Source organism: Nerophis lumbriciformis, linkage group LG07, assembly GCF_033978685.3.
Source record: "Nerophis lumbriciformis linkage group LG07, RoL_Nlum_v2.1, whole genome shotgun sequence".
NCBI classification, from domain to species: Eukaryota; Metazoa; Chordata; class Actinopteri; order Syngnathiformes; family Syngnathidae; genus Nerophis; species Nerophis lumbriciformis.
The window spans coordinates 12,177,025-12,191,148 of record NC_084554.2 but is presented as its reverse complement, the minus strand read 5'-3'; the positions used below and the strand labels follow the sequence as shown (position 1 = coordinate 12,191,148).

Genomic DNA, 14,124 nt, shown 5'->3' with positions numbered 1-14,124 from the left:
GCTGAAGAGTAGTTTCAAACTGAACAGTGAGCGAGTAGAAGCTCCATCTACACCTGTGCACAAGCGTGAGGCTATAAACCTAACGTTAATGAACAAAATTAACCAAAATTGCTTTGACAGGGTAACGGCTAATTACTTTATAAGAAGAAACAACACATCACTACTTACAAAAAAAAGTACCGTATTTTTCGGACTATAAGTCGCAGGGTTTTTTTCATAGTTTGGCCGGGCTCCAGTGCGACTTATATATATTTTTTTCCTTCTTTATTATGCATTTTCGGCAGGTGCGACTTATACTCCGGTGCGATTTATACTCCGAAAAATACGGTAATCTGAGTACTCTCAACACTGGTTATCCAACTATAAAACACTTAGGCAACCTTAAGCACTTTGCACTTGCACCTAAAGATACCGATATATAGCCTATATCGGCATTAAAAAAAAACAACGGGATAACAGTTTTGGCCCACATCGCCCAGACCTCGTTACAAGCGTCCCCTCTGCTAGTTAGCATAGGGAATGCCACGGTGAACCCCGTAAGATGTGCGCAAAACATCCGGTCTTAGCTAGCTCACTAGCAATATCTTTTAGCTACAGATCGACATAACTTTGTTTTTACAACTATGAGAAGGAAGAAAATAAGCGTAAAGGACATTGCAGGGTTTTCCCTGGATTGCCAATATACCTATGGTGGTGTGGTGGTGGTGAATATGATCATCATAATTTGCATAATAGGCGATGACACATATAATTGATTTAAAAAGGCTAAAAAATGTTATACATACATTTAAAGGGAACTGCACTTTTTTGGGAAATGTGCGCATCATTCGCCATCGTAATGAGAGACAAGCACACGTGTTTTTCATTTTTTTATGCATTCTAACTAATAAACACAAGCAAATATCGGCTAACAATGGAGATAACGGGTGTCGTCATGTCATTGCATCTATTGTGCCCATAAAGAGCTCTAAAAGACCTCCATCAACGTTTTATATGCATAATGTGTGTCTGCTGGGAGTGAAGCACAACGTCAGACGTGTGTGGAATACATATCAGAAATGAGCCTGTTGTTAGCATAAGATTGGCAATAAAACTTAAAAAGAGCGTCTGACTTTTGCTGGACGCTATAATACATTGTATTACTTTTATTTGTTTTCAAGTAGAAAAACTCTCAGTTTTGAAGAGTGGTGGCTTTTATTTTGCCATGGCGGGCTGCTACCATGTCAGGGAAACCCTTCAGTGCTGAGAAGAAGTGGATGATATTCATTGAATTCACGAAAAAAATCTTCAAAGCGTAACTGAGTGTGTAGCTGACTTGGTGAAGCTTAGCACTACTAGAACCAGGAAATTTGACCATATGAGTCCAGCGTAGGGTTGTTCCGATAGTAATATTTTGGTACCGGTATCCCAATTCCTGAGAAATGCAACTTTTTAGGCATGTCTGAAACTAATAATCTACATCATACCACCGGTAGAGAAAAAGTGTATTCACATGCAAATGAAGCTTTTAAAAACAAAACACCAAACTGACACGGTCAATAAATAGACAGTGATGTGAATAGAGGTAGTTGACATACCTGTCGAGATCGTCGTCTTCACCTCTCCTCCTGCGTGAACGCTCAGTTCCAGGTTTGTCATATTCATCAAAGTTATATTCTGCAGGAAAGAGCGTTGCATGTCTATTAGACTAAGCAAAAATACAATTTTAGTGGAGTTCCTTATTCCTGGTATATCATTTGGACTAGGGATGATTTTCGAAAACAGGTTCTCCCGATTGTTCGATAAGAAAAGAACCGATTCCATGGATTCGAATCCATTTTTGAGAAACGGTTCCCATTATCGAAGTCACTATAGTAAAGAAAAATATTTGGTTCTTTATTCGAATCCCTGGGAACGAATCCCGTGTCACAGGAAATGTCCTGTGGCACGTCACAGGAAATGACATAGCTCAGTCATTCGGTGGCAGATACAGAAGCAGCAACAACAATGGACCGTAAAAAACACTCCAATAAATAAATGATAAATGGGTTATACTTGTATAGCGCTTTTCTACCTTCAAAGACTCAAAGTGCTTTGACAGTATTTCCACATTCACCCATTCACACACACATTCACACACTGATGGCGGGAGCTGCCATGCAAGGCGCTAACCAGCACCCATCAGGAGCAAGGGTGAATGAAGTGTCTTGCCCAAGGACACAACGGACGTGACTAAGATGGTAGAAGGTGGGGATTGAACCCCAGTAACCAGCAACCCACCGATTGCTGGCACGGCCACTCTACCAACTTCGCCACGCCGTCCCATGCATGCATGGCTTCACTTTACTAAGAAATACGACGAGGAAACGGTTATCTGCAATTATTGCCAAGCTTCGCGATCCTGTAAAGGGAGCAGTACAACAAACATGTTGAAACATGTTCAGGCCGTACATGGCCTGAAGGTTAGAGAAACGTGTCGTGTCTTCGACACGTGGAGAAGCAGCGACAGAGATGACGAAGCACGCCCTTCTTCCTCTGCTTCAACCTGCAGTCCCAGTGATAGTGCCGGTGAGTAACTAACGTTAACTGTTGCCGGTTAATTTCCATATCTGCTTACTTGTAGCCTTAAAGCTAAAATAACGTTACCTCTTATGTCAACCAGGACTGCAGTAATGTTAGCTAGACTAACATTACCTAAGCATAATCAGTGACTAACGGTAACGTTAACCTTTTTGTTTGTGTCTGATAACGTTAACGGTATCTTGTAGCCTACACCGCTCCAGAGTTTGCAGGTCTGTCTAATAAACTAGTGCTTGCAAGATGTGAATTAAGATAATGTTAACATTATCCTATTTTAGATGATGACATTCATGACAGCCAGAGTGACCAGGGCAGTGTTTGCTCTGTAGCACAGAATGTTAACCTATTTACCATAGGGAGGTATAACGCAGAGTGCAGCAAGATGAGTGAGGAGGAGAGTAACATTACTCGCGAGCTAACGAGAATGATGGTGAAAAATCTCCTCCCCTTCAACTTGGTGAACACAGACGAATACAAGTAGGTTAATAATTGTATTTTGCTGACATGTAATGGAGCAAAAAGTAAACAACACCATTACTCTGAGATTTGTTTGAAATGTAAAGTGCTGTACAATAAAAATTAATGGAGGATTTTCCCTGCATTTATTTTTCTTAGGTGGCCCACTTAAAGGGGCACTAACAGTAAATGTTTATTTAATTTAATATTTTTTTCGGGTAACAACAGTCAATATTTATTTATTTAATTTTTTTCTTCAAAAATAAAAGTGAGCTTTTGTTAAATAAAGTATTGTGTTTTTTTTCCCTATACAACAACCTATCTGGATTCGATAAGAGAATCGATAAGGAATCGGTTCAAAAAGAGGATTCGATAATGGCATCGAAATCAATAATTTCTTAACAAACATCATCCCTAATTTGGACTGACTCGATATACACTCACTGGCCTCAACATCCAATATACATGTCTAATAAGGCCACCTGCTTCTGACATTTCAATGACAAAAATGATAATTTGTTAAAGAAGTCTATTATGTGATTGCAGTCTTATTTATATGGCTGTGGTGTACAAAAACAGTGCTTAACGACTTCATACTGGGAAGTTTTTATATCATATTGGTGCCTTGTTTATTAACTAATGCATAAGTAATCTGTGAAATATCCAATGTTGATAACATGGCGACTTTGTCACTAAATCTTTCCAAATCCTCTACTCATAACATCTATGTGACTGTATTGGTCCGGTCGGGGAGAATCAGCACACACACTAATTTAATCAGAAAATGCATTTTTATATATAAATATTTTTAATCAGACTTTTTGTTTATGTGTCTGCAAAGATTACACTCCTCTGATATAACATGTACTAAAAAAACCATGTCCATGCTGTTGGAGTAACAAGCACAATAGTAATTTAAACTCTACAGACATGTGTTCTTTTCGTTTGTGGATAAAAAAAACATTTTGTTCCTGACATAACCATTAAACTTTCTTTTAAGTTGGTACAGATTATTTTACAGTACCTCAAATTCAAACTGCACTTTAATGTAATTTCATTCAATATAACAGGGGTGCACATTATGTCGATCGCGAGCTACCGGTCGATCGTGGAGGGTGTGTCAGTCGATCGCCAGCCAGGCATTAAAAAAATAGACCTAAAAATTAGCGATCATAAATCGTCACTATGACGTCACTTTCGTCACTTGATTGACATTCACGGCTCCCGAGGATCTTGTGAGATGACGCTGGCTGCTGCGAGCTCATTACTAAGAAAAATGACCGACAGGAACCCGAGAAACACTTTTTATTTCTACAGACTCTCGCGCCTCCCGCGAACAGGTTTTATCCAGCCTGCGGGATGAGTTTGCTAAGTACAAAAATTAGCCGAAATTTTTGACTGAAAGAAACTGCTGTTCTTAATGTGTCCACTAGATGTCGCAATAGCAATTCTTTGTATCTTTGTAGATGCTACATATGTAAAAAAAAATAAAAATAAACCACATGATGTTAGTGCACCAGTTGAGGAAAATTAGCAAACTACATAAATAACATCCTGCAATTTGATTTTTATATATTTTTTTCATCGTGATAGATTGAAAATTAACACCTATGAGTTGACGGATGATCATTATCACATCATTTATTCAGAAAGTATAAATACTACCACCTACTCAGTGGCCTAGTGGCTAGAGTGTCCGCCCTGAGATCGGTAGGTTGTGGGTTCAAACCCCGGCCGAGTCATACCAAAGACTATAAAAATGGGACCCATTACCTCCCTGCTTGGCACTCAGTATCAAGGGTTGGAATTGGGGGTTAAATCACCAAAAATGATTCCCGGGCGCGGCCACCGCTGCTGCCCACTGCTCCCCTCACCTCCCAGGGGGTGATCAAGGGTGATGGGTCAAATGCAGAGAATAATTTCGCCACATCTAGTGTGTGTGTGACAATCATTGGTACTTTAACGACAAATAAAGATAGAATACTATTAACCGCAAAATGTAAAGTGTGAAAAAAACCACAGCAACATTATGATTTGTACATTTTCAGAATGTGCTTGCTCTATTTTTAAACAAAGAAAACAATCTGAAGTTGTCTTTATTTTGCCAATTTTACCATTTCGGTCCACTTGGGAGTAGATTTTTCTCCATGAGTTTGACACCCCTAGATTAGAGACTATTTGGCCAGCGTCGTTTTGTCCTACTAATTTTGGCGGTCCTTGAACTCACCGTAGTTTGTTGACATGTACAACTTTCTCCGACTGTCTAAGACGTCTTTTATGCCACTCCTTTTTTGTCTCATTTTGTCCACCAAACTTTTAATGCTGTGCGTGAATGCACAGAGGTGAGGTTTGTTGATTTGACTGACTGGTGTGGAGTGCTATTCAGGCATATTTGGTCAGTGAATGACTGCAAGCTAATCGATGCTAACATGCTATTTAGGCTAGCTGTATGTACATATTGCATCATTATGCCTCACTTGTAGGTATATTGGAGCTCATTTAATTTCCTTTATGTCCTCTTAATTCAATTTATATTTGCAATATTGGCTGCATTTCTGATAGTTGTTTGTGTACCGTTGTAGACCACAGCAAACGTTACCTAGCTTGCCAAAGATTGTAATAAATCTATTGCTCACCCTCTGAGAAGCCTCTATTTTACTAATGTTTTCCAATGTTGTAAAAATGTGTAAACTAAAGATTACATTTCAACATTTCTGTCAACAAAGATTTGCGTCAGCCTATGACACATAGTCATTTTGATAGTAGGCTAATATAGCTAATATAAACACTTACATAATGTGTTGTCTTCAATATAACACTTATATAAGACTTTTAAAGTCATTTTGATATTAGGCTAATATAGACACATCATGTGTTGCCTTCATTATAACACTTACGGTATATAAGACTTTTAAATTCATTTTGATAGTAGGCTAATATAGCTTAGCTAATATAGACACTTACATGTGTTGTCTTCATTGTAACACTTATATAAGACTTTTAAATTCATTTTGATAGTAGGCTAATATAGCTTAGCTAATATAGACACTTACATAATGTGTTTTCTTCATTGTAACACTTATATAAGACTTTTAAGGTCATTTTGATAGTAGGCTAATATAGCTAATATAGACACTTACATAATGTGTTGTCTTCTTTGTAACTTATATACGGTAAGACTTTTAAAGTCATTTTGATCGTAGGCTAATACAGACAGATCATGTGTTGCTTTCATTATAACACTTACATAAGACTTTTAAAGTCATTTTGATAGTAGGCTAATATAGACACTTACATCATGAGTTGCCTTCATTACAACACATATATAAGACTTTTAAAGTCATTTTGATAGTAGGCTAATATAGACACATCATGTGTTGCCTTCAATATAACACTTATATAAGGCTTTTAAAGTCATTTTGATAGTAGGCTAATATAGACACTTACATCATGTGTTGCCTTCATTATAACACTTATATAAGGCTTTTAAGGTCATTTTGATAGTAGGCTAATATAGACACATCACATGTTGCCTTCATTATAACACTTATATAAGACTTTTAAGGTCATTTTGATAGTAGGCTAATATAGCTAATATAGACACTTACATAATGTGTTGTCTTCATTGTAACACTTATGTAAGACTTTTAAAGTCATTTGATAGTAGGCTAATATAGACACATCATGTGTTGCCTTCATTATAACACTTATATAAGACTTTTAAGGTCATTTTGATAGTAGGCTAATATAGCTAATATAGACACTTACATAATGGGTTGTCTTCATTGTAACACTTATATAAGACTTTTAAAGTCATTTTGATCATAAGCTAATATAGACAGATCATGTGTTGCTTTCATTATAACACTTATATAAGACTTTTAAAGTCATTTTGATAGTAGGCTAAAATAGACACTTACATCATGTGTTGCCTTCATTATAACACATATATAAGACTTTTAAAGTAATTTTGATAGTAGGCTAATATAGTTAATATAGACACATCATGTGTTGCCTTCAATATAACACTTATATAAGGCTTTTAAAGTCATTTTGATAGTAGGCTAATATCGCTAATATAGACACTTAAATAATGTGTTGTCTTCATTGTAACACTTATATAAGACTTTTAAAGTAATTTGATAGTAGGCAAATATAGACACTTACATAATGTGTTGCCTTCATTATAACACTTATATAAGACTTTTAAAGTCATTTTGATAGTAGGCTAATATAGACACTTACATAATGTGTTGTCTTCATTGTAACGCTTATATAAGACTTTTAAAGTCATTTAGATAGTAGGCTAATATAGCTAGTATAGACACTTACACCATGTGTTGCCTTCATTATAACACTTATATAAGACTTTTAAAGTCATTTTGATAGTAGGCTAAAATAGACACTTACATCATGTGTTGCCTTCATTATAACACATATATAAGACTTTTAAAGTAATTTTGATAGTAGGCTAATATAGCTAATATAGACACATCATGTGTTGCCTTCAATATAACACTTATATAAGGCTTTTAAAGTCATTTTGATAGTAGGCTAATATCGCTAATATAGACAAATAATGTGTTGTCTTCATTGTAACACTTATATAAGACTTTTAAAGTAATTTGATAGTAGGCTAATATAGACACTTACATAATGTGTTGCCTTCATTATAACACTTATATAAGACTTTTAAAGTGATTTTGATAGTACGCTAATATAGACACTTACATAATGTGTTGTCTTCATTGTAACGCTTATATAAGACTTTTAAAGTCATTTAGATAGTAGGCTAATATAGCTAGTATAGACACTTACACCATGTGTTGCCTTCATTATATCACTTGTATAAGACTTTTAAAGTCATTTTGATAGTAGGCTAATATAGACACTTACATCATGTGTTGCCTTCATTATAACACTTATGCAAGGCTTTTAATTTTTTGCGGCTCCAGACAGATTTTTTTATTTCTGGTCTAATATAGCTCTTTCAACATTTTGGGCTGCCGGCCCCTGGTGTAAGTAGAGCACATTTTCAAAGCAAATCTAGTCCATCCATCAATTTCCTACCGCTTGTCCCTTTCGGGGTAGCCATACCATGCTAAATGATGCTAGTCGGCTCAAAGCTACATCTCATTTATAGCGAGTGAAGTCTGCAGCGGAGTGAACCGTACAAATTCACCCGTTATAGATGATTGTTTTGTCAAATAATCATATTTTGTGGGCTTATGCGGGAATTACAACAATCGTGTTGCGAAGAAGCTATCGTTAGCTAGGCTAGGTTAGCATAGCACCGTCAGAAGAAAAGGGCTGACTTACCCTGCATGATGCGTGAAGCCTGCCGCTACGAGTCCGACTACGCCGTGACGTGTATCATTTAGTTTCTTTTTTTTCTCGTTTTCTTTGGCTAATTCACCATTTCGCCGATGCGAAGCGGGGAAGTGGAATGCTTGGCGCTTCGAGGGAACAACAACAACTGCGGCGAACAACTGGAGCTAGCATAGAACAAACATGGCGGCGATTCATTGTGGCTAAGAAACAACAGCGCCCCCCTTCGGTCACTTTTAGTAACAACACCGGAACAGGACAGTCGTGTCAATGCAAAATATATTCAAACACGCGCTTAATTGTGTGAATGCTTCAAAACATTCACACATTTGGTTTTATACACCAAAATTCATCTATTTATTAAACTTCTTCCACTTCTTCTTCTTCTTCTCCAGATTTTGGCACGCGCTACCTTCCCCATTTTCACCCCATTCAAACCGTTGCCAACTTCAAATTGTTCAGCCTATTCGTGAATCGCGGGCTTTCCCTTGACAAATTCCAAAAAATCCCAGATTTCCCAGAATTCCAGGTTTTCCGGGACATTTTTCCCATTTTTCAAACTTCCAACATTTCCACATTTTTCACCCGAATCAAACCTTTCCAACTTCAAACTGTTCAGCCTATTGGGGAATCGCGGGCTTTCCCTTGACAAATTCCAAAAATATCGCAGAATTCCAGGTTTTCCGGGACATTTTTCCCAATCAAAATGAATTGGCCATTTTTCAAGCTTCCACCATTTCCACATTTTTCACCCGATTCAAACATGTTTTTTGCTCTATGCTTTTTTTTTTTAACCTGTAAAGCACTTTGGTTCAATTTAAAAGTTGTTGTAAACATGCTATATAAATAAAGTTGACTTGACTTGACTGAACAAAAAATCCCAGATTTCCCAGAATTCCAGGTTTTCCGGGACATTTTTCCCATTCAAAATGAATTGGCCATTTTTCAAACTTCCACCATTTCCACATTTTTCACCCGATTCAAACCTTTCCAACTTCAAACCGTTCAGCCTATTCGGGAATCGCGGGCTTTCCCTTGACAAATTCCAAAAATTCCCAGAATTCCAGGTTTTCCGGGACATTTTTCCCATTCAAAATGAATTGGCCATTTTTAAAACTTCCACCATTTACACATTTTTCACCCGATTCAAACCTTTCCAACTTCAAACCGTTCAGCTTATTCGGGAATCGCGGGCTTTCCCTTGACAAATTCCAAAAATTTCCCAGAATTCCAGGTTTTCTGGGACATTTGTCCCATTCAAAATGAATTGGCCATTTTTCAAGCTTCCACCATTTCCACATTTTTCACCCGATTCAAACATGTTTTTTGCTCTATGCTTTTTTTTTTAACCTGTAAAGCACTTTGGTTCAATTTAAAAGTTGTTGTAAACGTGCTATATAAATAAAGTTGACTTGACTTGACTGAACAAAAAATCCCAGATTTCCCAGAATTCCAGGTTTTCCGGGACATTTGTCCCATTCAAAATGAATTGGCCATTTTTCAAACTTCCACCATTTACATATTTTTCACCCGATTCAAACCTTTCCAACTTCAAACTGTTCAGCCTATTCGGGAATCGCGGGCTTTCCCTTGACAAATTCCAAAAATTCCCCAGAATTCCAGGTTTTCCGGGACATTTGTCCCATTCAAAATGAATTGGCCATTTTTCAAACTTCCACCATTTCCACATTTTGTACCCGATTCAAACCTTTCCAACTTCAAACCGTTCAGCCTATTCGGGAATCATGGGCTTTCCCTTGACAAATTCCAAAAAATCCCAGATTTCCCAGAATTCCAGGTTTTCCGGGACATTTGTCCCATTCAAAATGAATTGGCCATTTTTAAAGCTTCCACCATTTACACATTTTTCACCCGATTCAAACCCTTCCAACTTCAAACTGTTCAGCCTATTCGGGAATCGCGGGCTTTCCCTTGACAAATTCCAAAAATTTCCCAGAATTACAGGTTTTCCGGGACATTTTTCCCATTCAAAATGAATTGGCCATTTTTCAAACTTCCACCATTTCCACATTTTTCACCCGATTCAAACCTTTCCAACTTCAAACCATTCAGCCTATTCAGGAATCGCGGGCTTTCCCTTGACAAATTCCAAAAATTCCCAGAATTCCAGGTTTTCCGGGACATTTTTCCCATTCAAAATGAATTGGCCATTTTTCAAACTTCCACCATTTCCACATTTTTCACCCGACTCAAACATGTTTTTTGCTCTATGCTTTTTTTTAACCTGTAAAGCACTTTGGTTCAATTTAAAAGTTGTCGTAAACGTGCTATATAAATAAAGTTGACTTGACTTGACTTGACTGAACAAAAAATCCCAGATTTCCCAGAATTCCAGGTTTTCCGGGACATTTGTCCCATTCAAAATGAATTGGCCATTTTTCAAACTTCCACCATTGACACATTTTTCACCCGATTCAAACCTTTCCAACTTCAAACCGTTCAGCCTATTCGGGAATCGCGGGCTTTCCCTTGACAAATTCCAAAAATTCCCAGAATTCCAGGTTTTCCGGGACATTTTTCCCATTCAAAATGAATTGGCCATTTTTAAAACTTCCACCATTTACACATTTTTCACCCGATTCAAACCTTTCCAACTTCATTGACTCAGTGGCCTAGTGGTTAGAGTGTCCGCCCTGAGATCGGTAGGTTGTGGGTTCAAACCCGGCCGAGTCATACCAAAGACTATAAAAATGGGACCCATTACCTCCCTGCTTGGCACTCAGTATCAAGGGTTGGAATTGGGGGTTAAATCACCAAAAATGATTCCCGGGCGCGGCCACCGCTGCTGCCCACTGCTCCCCTCACCTCCCAGGGGGTGATCAAGGGTGATGGGTCAAATGCAGAGAATAATTTTGCCACACTTAGTGTGTGTGTGACAATCATTGGTACTTTAACTTTAACTTTAACTTTAAACCGTTCAGCTTATTCGGGAATCGCGGGCTTTCCCTTGACAAATTCCCAAAATTTCCCAGAATTCCAGGTTTTCTGGGACATTTGTCCCATTCAAAATGAATTGGCCATTTTTCAAGCTTCCACCATTTCCACATTTTTCACCCGATTCAAACATGTTTTTTGCTCTATGCTTTTTTTTTTAACCTGTAAAGCACTTTGGTTCAATTTAAAAGTTGTTGTAAACGTGCTATATAAATAAAGTTGACTTGACTTGACTGAACAAAAAATCCCAGATTTCCCAGAATTCCAGGTTTTCCGGGACATTTGTCCCATTCAAAATGAATTGGCCATTTTTCAAACTTCCACCATTTACACATTTTTCACCCGATTCAAACCTTTCCAACTTCAAACTGTTCAGCCTATTCGGGAATCGCGGGCTTTCCCTTGACAAATTCCAAAAATTCCCCAGAATTCCAGGTTTTCCGGGACATTTGTCCCATTCAAAATGAATTGGCCATTTTTCAAACTTCCACCATTTCCACATTTTTCACCCGATTCAAACCTTTCCAACTTCAAACCGTTCAGCCTATTCGGGAATCACGGGCTTTCCCTTGACAAATTGCAAAAAATCCCAGATTTCCCAGAATTCCAGGTTTTCCGGGACATTTGTCCCATTCAAAATGAATTGGCCGTTTTTCAAACTTCCACCATTTACACATTTTTCACCCGATTCAAACCCTTCCAACTTCAAACTGTTCAGCCTATTCGGGAATCGCGGGCTTTCCCTTGACAAATTCCAAAAATTTCCCAGAATTACAGGTTTTCCGGGACATTTTTCCCATTCAAAATGAATTGGCCATTTTTCAAACTTCCACCATTTCCACATTTTTCACCCGACTCAAACATGTTTTTTGCTCTATGCTTTTTTTTAACCTGTAAAGCACTTTGGTTCAATTTAAAAGTTGTCGTAAACGTGCTATATAAATAAAGTTGACTTGACTTGACTTGACTGAACAAAAAATCCCAGATTTCCCAGAATTCCAGGTTTTCCGGGACATTTGTCCCATTCAAAATGAATTGGCCATTTTTCAAACTTCCACCATTTACACATTTTTCACCCGATTCAAACCTTTCCAACTTCAAACCGTTCAGCCTATTCGGGAATCGCGGGCTTTCCCTTGACAAATTCCAAAAATTCCCAGAATTCCAGGTTTTCCGGGACATTTTTCCCATTCAAAATGAATTGGCCATTTTTAAAACTTCCACCATTTACACATTTTTCACCCGATTCAAACCTTTCCAACTTCAAACTGTTCAGCCTATTCGGGAATCGCGGGCTTTCCCTTGACAAATTCCAAAAATTCCCCAGAATTCCAGGTTTTCCGGGACATTTGTCCCATTCAAAATTAATTGGCCATTTTTCAAACTTCCACCATTTCCACATTTTTCACCCGATTCAAACCTTTCCAACTTCAAACCGTTCAGCCTATTCGGGAATCACGGGCTTTCCCTTGACAAATTGCAAAAAATCCCAGATTTCCCAGAATTCCAGGTTTTCCGGGACATTTGTCCCATTCAAAATGAATTGGCCGTTTTTCAAACTTCCACCATTTACACATTTTTCACCCGATTCAAACCCTTCCAACTTCAAACTGTTCAGCCTATTCGGGAATCGCGGGCTTTCCCTTGACAAATTCCAAAAATTTCCCAGAATTACAGGTTTTCCGGGACATTTTTCCCATTCAAAATGAATTGGCCATTTTTCAAACTTCCACCATTTCCACATTTTTCACCCGACTCAAACATGTTTTTTGCTCTATGCTTTTTTTTAACCTGTAAAGCACTTTGGTTCAATTTAAAAGTTGTCGTAAACGTGCTATATAAATAAAGTTGACTTGACTTGACTTGACTGAACAAAAAATCCCAGATTTCCCAGAATTCCAGGTTTTCCGGGACATTTGTCCCATTCAAAATGAATTGGCCATTTTTCAAACTTCCACCATTTACACATTTTTCACCCGATTCAAACCTTTCCAACTTCAAACCGTTCAGCCTATTCGGGAATCGCGGGCTTTCCCTTGACAAATTCCAAAAATTCCCAGAATTCCAGGTTTTCCGGGACATTTTTCCCATTCAAAATGAATTGGCCATTTTTAAAACTTCCACCATTTACACATTTTTCACCCGATTCAAACCTTTCCAACTTCAAACTGTTCAGCCTATTCGGGAATCGCGGGCTTTCCCTTGACAAATTCCAAAAATTCCCCAGAATTCCAGGTTTTCCGGGACATTTGTCCCATTCAAAATGAATTGGCCATTTTTCAAACTTCCACCATTTCCACATTTTTCACCCGATTCAAACCTTTCCAACTTCAAACCGTTCAGCCTATTCGGGAATCACGGGCTTTCCCTTGACAAATTGCAAAAAATCCCAGATTTCCCAGAATTCCAGGTTTTCCGGGACATTTGTCCCATTCAAAATGAATTGGCCGTTTTTCAAACTTCCACCATTTACACATTTTTCACCCGATTCAAACCCTTCCAACTTCAAACTGTTCAGCCTATTCGGGAATCGCGGGCTTTCCCTTGACAAATTCCAAAAATTTCCCAGAATTACAGGTTTTCCGGGACATTTTTCCCATTCAAAATGAATTGGCCATTTTTCAAACTTCCACCATTTCCACATTTTTCACCCGATTCAAACCTTTCCAACTTCAAACCATTCAGCCTATTCGGGAATCGCGGGCTTTCCCTTGACAAATTCCAAAAATTCCCAGAATTCCAGGTTTTCCGGGACATTTTTCCCATTCAAAATGAATTGGCCATTTTTCAAACTTCCACCATTTCCACATTTTTCACCCGACTCAA

General features: G+C 38.0%; 1 protein-coding gene across 2 annotated transcripts in view; it reads right to left on the bottom strand.

Annotated features, from left to right (window-relative positions):
• rbm33a (RNA binding motif protein 33a) overlaps positions 1–8,574 on the bottom strand; it is a 64,352-nt gene extending 55,778 nt beyond the window's left edge. The window contains exons 1-2 of one of the 2 annotated variants that reach the window (XM_061965812.1): positions 8,335–8,574; positions 1,578–1,656 (exon numbers count right to left, since the gene is read on the bottom strand). In XM_061965812.1, the coding sequence (XP_061821796.1) occupies positions 1,578–1,656; positions 8,335–8,341 (86 nt within the window). In that variant the 5' untranslated portion in view covers positions 8,342–8,574. The remainder of the gene's footprint in view (positions 1–1,577; positions 1,657–8,334) is intronic. The other variant, XM_061965811.1, reaches the window with a different exon arrangement.
• Positions 8,575–14,124: the final 5,550 nt, after the last annotated feature.